The sequence below is a fragment of the Anoplopoma fimbria genome, chromosome 11 (genome assembly GCF_027596085.1).
Source record: "Anoplopoma fimbria isolate UVic2021 breed Golden Eagle Sablefish chromosome 11, Afim_UVic_2022, whole genome shotgun sequence".
NCBI lineage: Eukaryota > Metazoa > Chordata > Actinopteri > Perciformes > Anoplopomatidae > Anoplopoma > Anoplopoma fimbria.
Window position 1 is genome coordinate 12,236,769 of NC_072459.1, and position 17,057 is coordinate 12,253,825.

General features: G+C 43.2%; 1 protein-coding gene across 1 annotated transcript in view; it reads left to right on the forward strand.

Moving 5' to 3' along the window:
• Positions 1 to 5,992: 5,992 nt before the first annotated feature.
• The window catches only part of LOC129098581 (protein sidekick-2-like), a 77,447-nt gene continuing 66,382 nt past the window's right edge, over positions 5,993 to 17,057 (forward strand). Inside the window, 1 exon segment of the mRNA XM_054607627.1 lies at positions 5,993 to 6,170. Within this exon segment, the coding sequence (XP_054463602.1) occupies positions 5,993 to 6,170 (178 nt within the window).

Sequence of the window (17,057 nt, forward strand, 5' to 3'; positions counted from 1 at the left end):
ATTACATTAGGGAAAGAGTAGAGGAGCAGTCTGTCAAGCCTCATTTACAGGAAAGGATCATGTTGCTAATGTTTCAATCTCTCTCTATTGGGAATAATTTCATAATGACACTCTGCAAATGCTCTTGCTAGACATCTGTGAGTATCAACGCTGTTATTAATCAATCAAGCCAATTGCTAGTATGTCAAAGCCGTATGCCACATTATGTTTTTGTTTGATGTCTAAATAGTGGTTGTCAGTCACTTTGAGAGCAAATCTCTCTAACTGACACTGTGAAGTTGATGCAACTTAACATAATAACATATGCTCTAACGTACCATACAGTTTGCAAAGGATGAGTCACTCCCTATTTTATAGTCATTTCATTTACACTATGATTGTGTTGACAATAAGAAGGGGAGTGTGCAGGGCATTTGGACTGCATGCTAATTCTTGTATACACCTTGCCTTGTGCTTTCTAGACAGCCCAAACAATGCCCGAGCCACATGGGAGCTCTCCAGCTTCACCGCATTCATTTACATTACACCACAGGCCAAACCTGAAAACTACATAAATCACTCTGTCACCGCTAAGCTACTCGGGCAATTCAATTGGTTTAAGTTTAGCCGGCTAGTTTTGTATAATGCCATCCATACAGTGCGATAATTCAAACCCATTGATCTGATTACAAGCATTCTTCCCCTATAATTCATTGTGTTGGAAACAAAACTAATATATGCATAGCAAGCAGACACTAGTTCCATCTCTGTGGGATCAGCACAGGTGGGTCAAACATGCTGTTTATGTTTTAAAATTCTGCCCAATGCTAGCTGTGAATGTACCGGTGTTGGTTTCGGAACTCATTAGGCTTTCAAAATCTTCCCTCTTTGTTAAGCTCCGGGGGCCATCATCACACCGCCTCCTGCATTGCTTACGGACAAACTGCAGCGAAGCTAGGCTGTAATGAACACCTAGAAAAAGGCATCTAGTCCACAGAGACCCATGACGTTATGTTATTTAAGACAAGATATGGATCCCTCTCTGTTTCGATACTGGGTTGAAAAGGTATGGTGCAACAGCATCTTACACACAGGAGACTGGTAGATGGTAGAGTGATGGCTACAGGGAAGAGCGTCACATGCTAAAACCAGCGTGAAATCATAAGAGACCTCTAGCTTCTATATCTCTATTCATCCCACCTAATCTTTACTGTGCCCAGGGTATTTTATAATGCCATGATATAGCATGGCGGGGTTTATGGGCTCAAGGATTTAGCAGTATGATGCGATCAGCCAAAAGGCAGAGTGGAGAACTAGTGGGGGAAATTATTTTGCTCTGCATGTAAATAGCTGCTTTAATTACTTTCCAACAGCTAAATTTGAAGATGACCTTTATCAGCTGGTGATCTCAAAATTTCCAGGAATATCCAGCTTAGCTCGCTTTTTGTACAGTCATGCAAACTGTCTTGTGATCTATGAAGTGCTTGTTATATGCTAGGAAAAACAAGAACTCATAATTATTGATGAGTTGATTTGATTTATTGCGCCCGAAAACTCTGCAGCACAATGTGGTGAAATTGATTAATTCTCTATGCATGTGATGCTATAAACTACATCTTTTTGCAGTCTTTCCACATCTCAAATTGACCATATGTAATGAAAGTAAGATCTTTATATGCTGCAGAGTGCTGCAGCTGTCACACTATCTGCTGCTCAGATGGAGCCAACTAAGTGAGAGAAAGGACAGAGAAACAAAAACACAATACTAACCAGAAGTGCTTTCTCTTGCAAGATATTCGTTCTAAACAAGGACTGGGAGAGGAAGTTGAAACAATAAATTGCCAAATCAGTGCGCCGAAGGTCACAGGGAGTGAGACGGGAAGAAAGAATAGTTATGAAAACATAAGAGAGGACACAACAATCACTAAACAAATGTCAAATTGTCAAGTAGCATGGCTGATTTATAAAAATAGTTTTGAAACAGTCCGATAAAGAGTTGGCCCTGGAGTGGCAGTTTACAGCATAATGTGAAGTCATCATGTAACTGTTTGAGTCAGCATTGGCCATCAAATGTAATGTGTGTGCACGTGTATGTATACCAGTTCATGTGCTCATTTCTGCCGATGTATAGTGGATAGAAATTGCCTGTGGCAAGGCAGAGAATCAATCCCAATAATGTTTGCATCTCTCAGGCAGCACAGTTTTCTCTGACAAGGCGAATGAAATGCACCCTTCACATCTCCAGTTTAAGACATTGAATTTCCAGCTGCTTCTTGGGGCAGAATTCCGCAGTGGAAGATCAATGCAAAATGACTGGAAAATTGCTAATGTTATTCACATCAAAGTGAGACTCGAGGAGACCAATTATGCCAGTGATTCAAGGCAATATTCCTAAGTGAGTTGTCCCTGGGTAATAACCGTAGAGCATTCTGATATTATTAATATTCTGAGACCTACCCAGTATTGTTTTGTTTTTTTTAAACCCATCAACTCTGATAACTTCACTACAGGTATTTGATGTGCAGTAGATGCAAGGGTTAAAATACTATTGTTTGAAATAATTTGTTTTGTATGTCAGCTGTGAAGTCAAGAAGATGCACAGCGACATGCAAATCTAGGTTTTGTTGTGTGGAGACGTAGAATGGGATTTTACCCTCTGATGTCTTTGCTGAGACTCAGCTATGCATCTCGAAGCAGCAGTTTGGTTGTGTTTTTTCATGTTTCAATTTGCAGTTGTAGTTTACCACTGTCTCAAGGAAAGAGCTATGAGACTTTGGAAAATCAGCAGTAGCCACATGTTTGACAAAAGGCAGCAGCATCTACAGAGGAACACAGAGAATGAAGAATGAAGAATAAAGAGAGTAGCTGTACAGTTTTCCTGTTCAAAACCGATAGACTGGTGTAACTTTACTATTGGTATACCCACAGATGTGAAAGGCAGAGACTGGCATTTCAGAGCTCCTTTGTTTGCCTTTGCGTTATCATGCCTGCATGCATAAGTGAGGCAGCACAGGGCCACTCTCAAATGAAGCTCATTTCAATCAAGCCATTTGAAATCGGGAGAGCTGATGGAGAGAGAACAGCTTTCGAAAGGCCATGGTGCATTCCCCATCTCCCAGACCAACATGAGTATTAATTTAGCTGTGATGCTACATGAGAGTGCATTATCGTCACAGTCCCACTGACGGTGAACTACAGTAACCTGCCAGGCTGTCAGTGAGAAACATCTTGCTGGTTTGGGCATATTGGAACATCCAAAGATGCTGCTGTTAAATGGACAAGACAGCAGATGACTCAAATAATGATATATGACTGATGCCTCTAAGAGAAAATTGACATGTTATATTAGTGCAGTTTAAGTAAATGTCGCATAGCATAGAGCCTCCCTCTTAACAAGTGATTTTGGCTCAGATTCAACCTTCAAGAATATCAAGAAAATTACAAATTGAAGATGAATTCTTCAAAGAATGTTGACTTCTTTCGTGCTATTTATGAGAAAATAAGGAAAAGTGACCTGTTATGAGGGGGACTTGTGTGGTGTAAAACACGACTGTCCAAGGCTGTGCAAGGTTTCAAGATGAAATTGAAGATTTCTATTTTAATGTATTACACATCCTTTTTTTGTTGGTCAATGTCACTGAAGCAATGTGGTCCGTGAAGGTCTAATCATTTAGTCCATCAAGGACTCCTGTGGTACCTTTTGAAAATGCCATTATGTATATAATTTCTTATCCCTCTACACTTTTACTTGTCATTAAATTTACTTGGAATATGAAGACAAAGCACTTTGATTAAACAAATCACAAAACATCTCCTCTGGAAATTTCGTCTTTATGTCAACTAATGGAGCAGTTGTGATGTTGGAAGACGAGCAAATTTGTTCTGTTTTATATTCTGTGTAACACTGAAATACACTGGGGTCTCACTTGGCAAGGAAAAATAGCTAGTAGGACTGTCAGCTACACAATGCCATATTGTTTGACACCAGCCGGTGCCCCCCAGCATGGTTTGTAGCATCAGCCAGCCTCTGTTTCCTCTGCTACAGAACAGTTTCGCGAGACAGAGACGGAGCACCTGCCCTGGTGGCTGAGCTCTGTTCCCAGCAGCTTGCTAATGTCAACCTGCCTGATACGCACAGCGGGGTGGGGGCTTCAAGACAGCAGCAATTTTCCACTGCATGTGAATGAGACTGGAGAGCAATCTGCCGGCCTAAGAGCCTCATAATCAGCACATCATTATCGGGATGGGGGTTGGTGCATGGGGTGGCGGCGGGTGTGAGGGGGAAAGGAAATAAAGGGAGGGAGAAGTGGATGACACCGAACGAGCTCCTGGTAGAAATTAGACTTCATGAGACGTGGGGACAAAGGGAAGCTGTTAATTTGTGACTTGGGAACACATTCACTGATGGACTATACACAGACAGAGAGAACCACCTCTGTTTACAATTTAACCAGGCTCTTTGTGAAGCAGTGGCAGGCTTTAACTAGCTCATGGCACAGTTGCTTGGATTTTTCCTGTGAGGTGAAAAACTAACACACACATAAGGGGGAATGTTGTTTTTTTGTTGAAAAGACAGAGATATTGTGAGAGCTGCTGCCTTGCCTGCCCCGCATGCATTCTTCAGTGAGCTCAAAAGGGAGCAAGGACAACAAAGCTGATATCACAGCACTATATGTACCCTCGTCTGTTTTTCAGAGGTGCCCACCGGTTCTGTGTGCCTAAACTCCCCTTTCATCCTTTGTCTGGTGGTAGGAAGCATTCTGATGGGGGTGAGCATTCATGGAAAACAACAGGTGTAAGCTATTTCCTATGCTATTTGCCTGTCTAATGGTTTAGCTGTGCTGCTTTTAACCACACCACAGAGCCAGTGCCAACTGAGGCCAATGCGGAGCACATTTACAGAACGGGGCTGGTCTGTGATCCAGTTAATGCTTTATCCTTGGCAAAAAAAAACAGCTATTTGGATAGATTTAGTTGTCATCAGGCAGGGTTTTTTTTTAAAACCCAGGAATTTAGTTTTAATGTGTCAACAATCAATCACAGCTGTCCAAATAGATAATTCATTCCACTTTCCGCCGCGTGGTGGCAGTAGCGTACAGAGCACTTGTCCTCGCATTGTTTGGCTCCTGTGCGCACTGCAATGGTCTTTGTAATGGTCAATTCATTTAAAAACAAGAAAACAAGGCGCGTGTATAGTTAGTGGCCACGCGACTTATTGGCAAAAAAAAGAGGTCGTTTATCAGACCCCCCCCCCCCCCCAAAAAAAACCCCCAACCTTATTTAAAATATCTAGGAAGATGGAGTCTATTAACACTTTTAAACAGGACACACACACACACACACACACACACACACACACACACACACACACACACACACACACACACACACACACCTGGGAGCCACAGTTCAACCTACTAGTGGTCGGTGTGTAATGATATGGAGCAGCTGGACTTGCTGATGTGCCTTGCTCATGGACAGCTGCAATGGGATGGTTTTTAATTCAACAATACACAAATAACTTGTCTTTTTTTTCCATTTAAGAGGACTGACATATGACACTAACAAATTTGAGCAAAAAAACCCCAAACAAACAAAACAAAACATTTAACTTGGACCATTTGGTTTTATAATCCTTGTTTGTATTTCACTGATACAGTCAGAAGCTGTTCGGAGCAGTACGAAGATGATGTCAATCCTCCGTCTCACGCACTTGACAGCCGAGCAAATTCAATTGGACTGACTCCGCCTTGCTCATGCGGGACTTGTCCACTGGCTTCTCATAGCCTACTACTGCGTGTCTGTCTGCGCGCCCGGTGCTCTCTGGCGCTCTCTCCACACAATCCCCCCCCCCCCCCCACACACACACACACACACACACACACCCATCATCATCCCTCTCCCCCCCCCCCCCAGTCACTCACCCGCATCACCAGTGAGGAGCAGTCTGACTCAGGACCAGCCAGCAGACAGGACTCTTCTTCCCCGGGAGTGTGTGTGGCCACCGAGCAACATGTCCCCAGCGTGGAGACGGGGAAGGCGCACCGGTGGCTCTACGGTGGCGGACAGGTCGGACAGGCGGACCATGGTTACAGCCGGACGGACCGGACGGGTCGGACAGGTCGGACAGGTGTGGGTCTCCTGTTGGATTCTGCTGTCGGCGACTTGCATCCTCAGCGCTCGGGCTCAAGGTAAGATGCGCTATACTGTGTTTTCCTGGAAGCGACCAGAGAAGCGCACAAGACAAGAAAGTACGTGGTAGTAATGTATAGTGTCAAATAATGTTTGAGAAACAACAAAAATTTGTTTCCAAAAATAATACATGTTTGCTTTAACAGATTTAGATCACATAGACAGACTTAGACCAGGTATAGAGCAGTGTCTGACATACTCTACGTGAGATTGAATTCTTCAGTTAAATTCGCTTCCTCAGACAACAACGTGAATAAACTGTCGTTTTCACCTCCACCACATTCCCCATTAACAACATTACCACAAGGCCACTGGCATGCTCCGAAAGCTCACACACACACACACACACACACACACACACACACACACACACACACACACACACACACACACACACACACACACACACACACACACAAAAAAAAGCAAAGCCTGCCTCTGCAGAGCTGGACACTAATATTAAGTGGCAATTGTTGGTTGGTTTGAATGAGCCTCAAGGATTTGTGATCATGAACAATTTAAAAATGCATCGGATAATCATAATAATACAGATTTTGCTCTAAAATGTTCCGACTTTAAATCCTTCTATTTGCTTATTCGCCTTATCGGTTTTACAACATTTAAAAAAATCTATTCTGTAAAAAGACCACTGGCCCTGGCTGAGGAACCTCAAAACAAATAATTTCACTGCTTGCAGCCCATCTTGCCTCCAGGCCACCTTAATATTGTAGCAGAGTCAGTCATTAACTGGAATGAATATGACCAAGGAACAATGAGGCAAGGCCATTACTTGAAGGCTGTGTTACATTTGCCTAATGTCCATTTTTTTTTTTTTTTTTGCACTCTCACTTGCAGGCCCTGTGAAAGTAATAGAGCAGAATGAATAAATCACAACATGTAGGCTTCATTCGAATCCAGCACTGTCAGAGATATGAGGATAAAGGCGTGAACACGATCTACACTAATCATACAATTACTGTGAAATTGGTATGTCTTATCACTTGCTATCTGTCAGTGGATGACATGTGCTTCTTGACCAATGAGAAGGTAATGAGATATACACACTAGATGGTAGATCGAGAGGAAAAGCAGCAAGAGCAAATCCTTCTTGCCTCCGTATTTCAGGAATTGGAAAAGCATAACTGCTGGTTGTCACAAGAACTAAAGGTGAGTTGATGGAGGACAAAGTATATTGTGTGGGCTTACAGGGCTGTGAATTTCATCAGCACTCTTGTCGGATATTCACATTAAATGGTATTTAACCTTATGCTTCAGATTCCAACCACAGGGTCATGGTTTTTATTACAGAGGGTCATGCAGAACCACAAAAAGAAAGATTCATGTTTGACATACAGATCCCTGAGGCATTTACTTTAATAGGTCCCAAAGGAGGAAAAAATAAAAAGTCTAGTTGAGGAAGTTGACTCATATGAGAGGTTGCCTCTTTCTGCACTCCACATCTTATAATCACAATGCTCAGTGCACCAAAGTGCTAAAAGCAGCATAATCCTTTGCTTGTTTGTCTTTGAACAGGTCGCATTGCTCTGAAGTGCTCCCAGCCTTATCTGAAAAGAGTCTCAGGCGTCTCTTATTATGCAGGGCACAGTTCCTCTGGCTGTTATTACCATCCTTTTCTCAAACTAACATGCCTGGAGTCTGTGAGGATCTGTTGAGCGCTTCAAGGCTACTTCACGGGGTTTTTTTTACCTTTCCTCCCCAAACAGACCTCTTTCTCATCTTGCAGTTGGTATTCAGGCCCCTTGAATGTTCCCGGCTGCGCATTAGCATTGGTGAGAGATTCGCTCCTCTGCCTGCATGCTCTTTCAATTGAGAAGGATCTCCTCTATGGCGCACAATCGCTGCCTTAGGTTCTTCAGTGAAGACGCAGTTGCTTTATTTGCAGGGGGTCCTCTCAGAGAGGTCCTGTTCGTCTGAAGTAGGAAGCCGATCGCATCCTCATGGGGCTTCCTGTGTTTGCAAAATGACTGGCAGTCCGGCTGTGCCTGTGCATATAGTTAGAGAGGCTGTAGTCATTCCCTGAGCAGGGAGGACCTCTGAGGATGTCATAAATTAGGCGATATACACGCAGACGAGGCCCCCGGGAACCGGAGGTAGCATGTACTTGTTTTTCAACAGGTTCCTACTGAGGCTCCTGCTGTGTTTTAATACTGCTGCCTGCTCCGGTGTGCAAAGGGGATACCTGATAGAGTCCACGGGGGGAACCTTTCTTCTGCCACAGGCTGCTCTCAGCATGCCATTTTAATTTATACCCCCTCATCCAAAGAGCAAGTTTGTTTCTTTGCCTTGTAGCGGTCTCTGTATCTCCTCACCTCTCCTCAAAGCCTCTTCGGCTGAAATCTACACCATGTCTTGTGAGTGACTGTGTGTGTCTCTCTCTCTCTCTCTCTCTCTCTCTCTCTCTCTCTCTCTCTCTCTCTCTCTCTCTCTGTGTGGTGGAGCTTACTGTATGTTCCTGTCTATTGAACTTTAATCTAGATAGCAGCATTGACATTCTGCCAACCGGCAGCTGCTATAATTTTCTGGACCTACGTTATTATGCCGCTTGACAGCTGTCAGACATTTCCAAATCTTTAAATCTTATGATAATCCACAGTGCTTACAAAAAAAGCATTTGTTTAAAACACTCTGAATCCTTGTGTGATTAAAGCTCCCTGCGCTAATGCGGGCACCAGATCATAATTCATCTACATCAGTGACACACCACTACACACGCGCCTGCAAACACATCCACTGAAAGATAGAAAAATCAATGTGTACAAGATTACACGACTCCATCAAGAGAAATATAATACAGTTTTAATAGAATCAAAGGCACCTCCTAGTTCCAACAAAGACTGATGACAAACCCGATCATCTGCACCCACACGTTAAACACTCTATCACAAATAACGGAAAGCTTAATCTGTTTTGCATGTGGCTCCACAAAAGTAGACCTACATCCTCACATTCATGCCACATTTGCCTCAGGCATGTGATTTAAGACTTGATGCTAAATCCTGAGCCATATGTGATGAAATCATTGCGTTTCCTTTAACTTATAGCACTTGATCATATCACAAGTCCCATATGGGGCACAGTGACGTGGGAGTGCTATAACTTCTCAGCCACCATACCATAATTACACACAGTGCATATTTATGACATGCATCCCCCTGTTTGGCGAAATGTAGTTAATTAAACATTTTTTACTTCTCCAGAGAGCTAACAGATGTCTGCTAAAATTTGGACTAAATGTTTGTTTTCATTGCAACATGGTTCATGCCCAGAAAGACCAGCTAGTGGCTTGCACAGCCTCAGGTGAAACGTTGTGGCAGCCTGGCTTCCAAATCAGGCTCCTCTTGTGTCTTCAGCGCCTGCCTCCCGTGACTGGCCGGTTGGCTGCTTTTTCTCTGGCTGCCAAATGCTGTCTACACATGTTTATTCATGTTGTCACAGGATGCTTTATTCACCAAGATGGAACATATCACAGCTGAATAAGAATAGAAAGAAAAAAAAATATCAGTGCTCACTGGCAGCAGTATTCGAAATGAATGAAAAAGCCTGATACCTTGTTTTAGAAATAATAATCATAATGCTAATGTTTCATAAAAGAAAGAAAAAACAACTGCCTCTAACCTGTTTAAGGGGAACAAATGATCAAAATTGTTGAAGAACAATAGTGCTGCGGCGCTGTCAACGTTTTCTAGCTTCAGGAAGCCTTTAATTGGCTCAGTCGAGCAGCAAAACTGTGTTTATAGTTCATAATGGAAATGTAATCAAATTAACTTGTACCACAGGGTTTTGGCATTCGCCCCTTGCCCAGTAATTGCCATTTGCCTAAAGGGTTATGGTAATGGCTATTTGCATGGGGCAAAGACTCCTATCTCACACCATGAGTCTGTCATGCTGCCATATTAGGATAGCTGGCTGAAATGTGAAGAAGTTTAGTGTTGAATACCTATCGCTATGATTTGAGTTTGTGTTGAGAATTTTATCGGCCAAAGAAGGCACACAGTAAACCTGGGTCTTGTTATGTTTCTTTACCCACAGACAGCCCTTCTTTGTCCTACTGGGTAAAAAATACAGTTTAGGTTTCTTAAATTTCGATTTTCTAATAACGGCAGCATTGACTGAGGAGGCAAGTCCTTCTTTTGGGGCAAATTTTAATCAAATAGCTGAGAGTGGTTTTGTTTCCATGTCTCCTTGTTTACTGGTGAGACTGAGTGGAGAAGCTCTACAAAGGGTAAGAGACACATTCTTCATTTATGAATTCTCTTGGCTAAAAGTCTAATCAATCTGACACAGAACCAGGGGGCCCCTCTCCAACTATCAAGAACAAAAAGAAACGTCCCAGAAAAGGCCCTGAGCTGGGACAGAAATTGAAAGGATATGACCTTGGATAGGGAGGGGGATTTAAAGCGGCACTATTCGTTTAATTTGTCTAATATCATTTTGACAAGGGAGCAAAGACGTTGTGCATGCTGCATCATTCTAAGGAGCGACTGGAAAAAGCCCTCAGAATGGTGTCATTACTTTCATTGTGGGAAAAGAGGGATTGTACTGAGGCAGTTTTCTTGGACCATACATCTGTCTTGGGGGCCCCCAAGCTGTTCCATGTAAACATTGAAACAACACAAAAGGCAACTCAAGGAAAACTGTGTTGAGAAACAATGCTTTTTACAGCATAATGTGCACAGCGAATCTCTGCTCTCATTCGGCTTGCCCCTCCTGGGGACTGATGAGTGTATTCTTGTGTTGTGAATAAAATGCCAAAAGAGGCAAAGAAATAGAGAAATGGAAGAAGAAACTGGGGAGGGGGGGGCACATGTTTTGTCTCCAAGTGAAAACAACTGGTACCAATCCATTTTCTTTGTACATTCACATGAATGAATTCTTCACATCTTGATATTCTGCTCCACTCTTCTGCTGACCTCAAACCAAGAGAATCACAACACTTTATGTTGCCCAACCACCAGCAGCATGTTTCCACACAGCAATTGTTGACAGAGGTAGGGTTTCACTCAACACAGAAACATGTAAAAGGAAGTCTAAGCAAGTCAAATGAACAAGCCCCACAACATCTGGAACTGGAGAAGATGGGAAAATAAAAAATGTTGTTACTTGTTCTTCACCTGCTTGTTTTGAAGAAAGCAATGTATAGGTGCCATTCCTCGTGCATGGAGTTGGGGTCAAGGTTTCAGCATGTTAGCAGGACTTTGTTGAACGAAGAAAACTATTTCAGTACATGGCATACTTCCTGTCCACGGGCAGGGTCTCATCTGGAAAGAAAGAGTCCGTGCCCTCCATCTGCGGGGCTGAGTTTGCTGCTCAGGCTGTGCTTGGCAGCAGGCCTACTGGTCCCACCAGGGGGCCTGGCGAAATGCCTCAAGCTGCATCTCAATGCCGTGTGCTCAGTATTGATTAGGGCCAGCGCTGACTCTCATTCCCCATTGTCCTGTTCTTGGCAACATGGGATTCCATATCATATCTGATATCACTTTTGTTTCCCCACTGCCTTCTTCCTCTTCCCAAAGATAGGGCAGAGCTAAAACATCAGGCCCTCCCCACTCCTGCCACATTTTGACAGAACTCTACCTTCACTGCAAACAAATGGCTTGCAATAGAGACACCAGCGGGATGTCAGTGTGGATGTTAAATGCTTCACCGAATGACTTTACGCAAAGGCATCTGGTGTGATAAATCGTAAGAAATTCCTACCTACAATCTCATACAGCAGCACTTTTGTGTTTGCTGATAAGAAATTCCCGTCTGGTATGCGTGGAATTGAGCTGGTTGTCATTGTAGTGTGGCAATACTTTAATGTACACCTCTCTTTGATCACTGTCCTTGCCTCTAACATCAGTAGAGCGTCAGTTAAGAATTGTGATGGTGATGGGAGCTGACAGCGGTACTGAAGGCTTCTTCTTCTACGGCTCACGTCGCATCTGGATTCCCTTTCCTTGGCCTCTCAGCACAAGCCATGAAAGTGCTTCAGGTGCGAGACTGCAACCATATGGCAGGATTCAAGTTAAAGCCCAGACAGTCAAAGCCCAGACAAAGCCTTTATCCAACACTGTATGTAAGCCTGTTTTCTTCACCTAAGGCACATTGCATGTAGAGATATATTTACAGACATAAAAAAATGACTTGAACCTGGTGATTTATGTGATGAAGGTTTTTGTTTTTTTACGCTGACAAAGGTATAAGGGTATTTATACAACGACATTTTCTTGAGAACACAATGAGTTCTGACATATTTAACTACCATTCGCTCTACAGTTAATGTCCTGGATCATTACTTTTTCATTTCTGTGCTAAGGAAAGAATTGACTGGTAACATTTAAAGTACTTAATCGAACATACAAAATGAACAAAGACTCCATAGAAAGAGTGATGGTCAGAGAGCTTGACTGCTTGAATGATACAAATTGTGTAGCTGCGCAGTACATACGCAAATCAATACGGTGCAGCGGCTCCTGTTGAAAACAGCAAATTAAGAAACTTGTTGTATTCACTCTTCCTCTATATGCCTACAAGATGAATTGATGCAGGGTAATGGAAAGCCACTGTTTGACAATGAAGCACAAATTTTCCAATACGCAAAACGAGTCAGTCATGTGTATCTGCCCCGGAATGATTTAGGATCAGTGCGGGAACGCTTGTCAGAGGTTAAGCTGGAAGTCTGTGGGGCATTGCACCTCTGAATGCAAGCAACACTGAAAAGAAGGAAAGAGATCCTGTGCAGATACAGCTGCATATTTATTTTAATTTCAAAGGCAGCTTGAAAGCAGAATCCAATAAAGCTGCCTTTATTGAGTTAATGCATGTTAGCAGATGCACAAACATGCACACAGCAAAAGTGTCTATGTGCACTAATACCCCAAACACATTTCTTCCCTCTAACACATGCATCTGCACACACGTGCGCGGATTGTTTCATTATCTCTAAATGGAGATTTCTCAAAAGACCAAAGCAGTATTTGAATGCTGTTTTTCGGCACAACTAATGAAAGTGGGGCACAGCCATGGTGTCTCATGTGAATAGACAAAATCAGAATCAGCTTTTTTTTCACTGTGAAGCGTCATGCTCTGGCGGCCCCCTGTGCAAAATACATTCCAATTTAACCTGTCTCCATGCCATGTCGCAGTCACTGCCAGCTGCAGCGAAGTGATGGAGAAAAAAGTCGGGAACAGAAAGAGAAATAAACATCGCTACGGACGTTATGAGGAGGCAATAGGTGGAAGGGGGGGGGTGGGTATTGATGGAGAAAAGAAAAGAGAGCGCTGCATCAGTGGGGTAGAGATTGCTGTGGTGTACAGTAGCACAAATCCCAAATTCTGTGCAGATCCAACGGTAGCTAGGAAACAGCTGACAGTAAAATGGGGGGATCAAAGGGATTAGTGTGCCCAGTTTGAGCCCAAACAGTAACCCTTCCACTTCTCCCACTGCCAGCCTTTTTATACATTCAACCCTGCATTTCGGTGATGTGTGCTCGGCCTGTTAGACACACAACACATCACTGGCTATCGTCCCCGAGTCTAATTGTCTAATACGGAATTAGCCTTTTTTTACACACTCTTTAGCTCTAACATACTCTCATAGAAGAAGGTCACAGTTTCAATGTTTAAAAGAGAAGTAGGCTGGGTGGAGAAAAACAACCCTGCTCTAAAATACACACACACACACACACACACACACACACACACACACACACACACACACACACACACACACACACACACACACACACACACACACACACACACACACACACACACACACACACAAAAGCACAAATGCACAAATGCCTACACACAAGTAATCCACACAAAACAAAGACATTGTATCGAGGGAGAAGGATGCACATGTCAGACGCAATCAGTGCTGCCTTTTGTGATCTGAGTGAGATTTCCTGTCACTGGGGCTTGAGACGCAGCCTGCTTAATTCTGCAGGGGACTGCCATGTCCCAAATGCTTCGGTCACTGTCTCCTCTTGTCTCAGAGCCACAGAGTCGTACCTAAACAAACGTGCCCGAGCGTCCCCTGTTGGGGACACGCACTGTACCGCAGCAGGAAGACTTCTGACAATGTTGGCTGCCTGTCTCCACGCTGGAGATGCGGCAGACATGTGAACACACTCTAGGCTGACACAGAGCTCCACCCGAGAGAATAAAGCCAAATCAGATCTACATCACATGTGACGTACATATGATGGCTCAAAACTGATTTGTGATGCCTGACTTAAGCAAGAGCATTACGGCAGAAACAAAAGGCCGGGTTGGCTCATGCTGTTTGTGAGCAGATTCTATATGATGGCTGCAGCTGCTCTGACTTGTGTTGCTGTTGCAGGAACCTCTGGGCTACATTTCTGTTTCATTGTCCTCAAAGCTTTCACAAATTGATATTTTCAATTGCAAGTAGGGGTCCTGAAAGAGTAATTTTCTTATTCTGTGAAAGGAAATGTTTGAGCGCGTATCATATTGTAGCAATGCTGGACATGTTCTCTGCCTGTGGGAAAAGCAGAAATAGGATAGTCAGTTGGATTATATCAGTTTAATGAAGTTGCTCTGGCCGATGTTTAATTTCATGAAATTCAATTAAAAAGCTTTATTTCCATTTCTGTACTCAGGGGGTCGGCGTCATTAGATTACAGAGAAGAATTATGAGAAGAAATTACCAATCAAAAATTTGTTCTTTGAGTGCACGTTATGCTGATCTGCCAGTCTCTTTCAAATGCTCCACAGTGAATACTGGGAGAGAAAACTTAATTGTAGGTAAAGAAACAGAGTGGTATATGTGGGTTTACTGGGTTTGTATGGTACGAATAGATAGGAAGCTGTTAGATCTGGACAATAGACGCACTCACCGTAGCACAGCGGCTACCTTTCCAATTGCATCTCCCTCCATGGAACCCACTCCGATATTACTGTTGTAGCTTTATATGTTAAAGTGGACCGAGCACTTTTCTTTCCCCCACTACATTAGTGAGGAATAGCGAAGAGGGAAAAAAAGAGACAAGGTAAACGACAGAGACAACATGTACCCCACCATGCTGCAGAGCTGACATATGCAAACTCAAAGGGTGGCGGTGTTTAAAAAGCTTTAATCACACCGCTGCTCAGAGCCCAATGTGGCGTTGCACTCTGCATCATTGAAAGCTTGTTTTATTAATGTTGTCCAGAGTGAAGTACGGAGGGGTAGTGGGGCTGGGGGGGATGCATTGTGCTCTTGATTTAAAGTGGGGTGGAGCAGAAACAATGGCCATGAAAAAAACATTGCAAAGAGGGCTGTGAAAAGCGGCCCACTTCCATTACTCTAGAAGGCTCGGTGCCCAAAATGGTGCATGAGAGAGTGGCTGTACAATACAGAGAGAAACATTCATACATGATGGGTCTTAACGATCCTATAAAGACTATATCTATAAATCAAAATGTATAGTCATGTCAGTAAAAAAAAAAGTGGATTTCCCTGGGTATCAGTCAAAGGGACAGACTTGACTCTTGCGCTCTGGTTGACTGGAATTAATTCATCATGTGCTTTATGTGACACATACAAGCCAATCAAGGCAGAGTGTGCTGTCTTTGAGTGAGCGGGTGAAGTGAAATCTTGTGTGAGCCTGATGTCTAATTGCTCTCATTAGCTGCCGACGTTCACACCAGTTATTCTGCACAATTAACCGGCTGCCACCAAGATGTTATGAGGCAGAATACGGCGGTGGGTCAAGGGAAAAAAACGGGTTGTAATTAATTCTCACTTAAATTAATGATTTCATATTTCAAAGGCTTGCACAATGGCATTTTTCTCGAGATTCCCCAAGGGGAGAGCACTGATGAGTGTTTTTTGTGCGTTGTGTGGAAATAAGGAGGTGCGCGCAGTTGATGGAAATCAGGAGCCATTGTTGTTTGACAGTAGGCACCTTTTGCAGTGATTTCTTGTGTTATTAATTTGTGAGATGAGAGGAGGCAGGCTCCTCCAGCCTCTGATGGTTACGCACCGCATTAAAGAACTGCTGCTATGAATGACACTCAGGGCTAATGAATATGAATACATTTATAAAAATAGGCACGGGCTCCCCTCTCAGTGCAGATTGGGAGTGACAGTCACATTGGCTGTACATGGTTGATGAGAGAGGGAACCGCTGCCCCTGGAGATGGAGGGATCAGACAAACAACGCCCCCCACACACACAGACACACACACACACACACACACACACACACACACACACACACACACACACACACACACACACACACACACACACACACACACACACACACACACAGAGAGAGAAAATCACACACAAACGAATGCCATAGCATGATGACATTCAAAAATCCCCCAGCATTTAAGAATGAGGATTTTGTCATATCTTGGTACTGTTAACTCACTGGACACAAACAATCTGATGTATCAGAGCCTCCGTCTACCTCACTGCACGTCCCTGAATTAATAGTTAGCCCAATATCCATCATAACTAATTGTGCCATTTGTTCATGATGTCACAGCAGTGCAATTTATTATTCTGCTTGAAATATCAAGCACTGGGCGGGCGGCTTGAAAGAGGATTTCTCATACTTTTGAAAATCCACAGGTGTCATATTGTAAGTTGGTGATTTATGCCGCACAAACAACACATTTACATTGCCTGTCGACCAATTTATAGACTGTTTCCTGTCGAAACAAAGTGCAGTAATTTATTGTCATTAACGCACAATTCATTATTTTCAGACTCACTTAGGGGACCTGCAGTTCGGTCTATCTCTTTGTGTTTGTTGTTTGACATTTAAACACTGTCATTACCTTACGTGACCATCAATAATAAACCAATGTTCAGCGAGAGGCATGTGTTCTTATTGAATCTAATTTACAAGGAGGAAGATTTT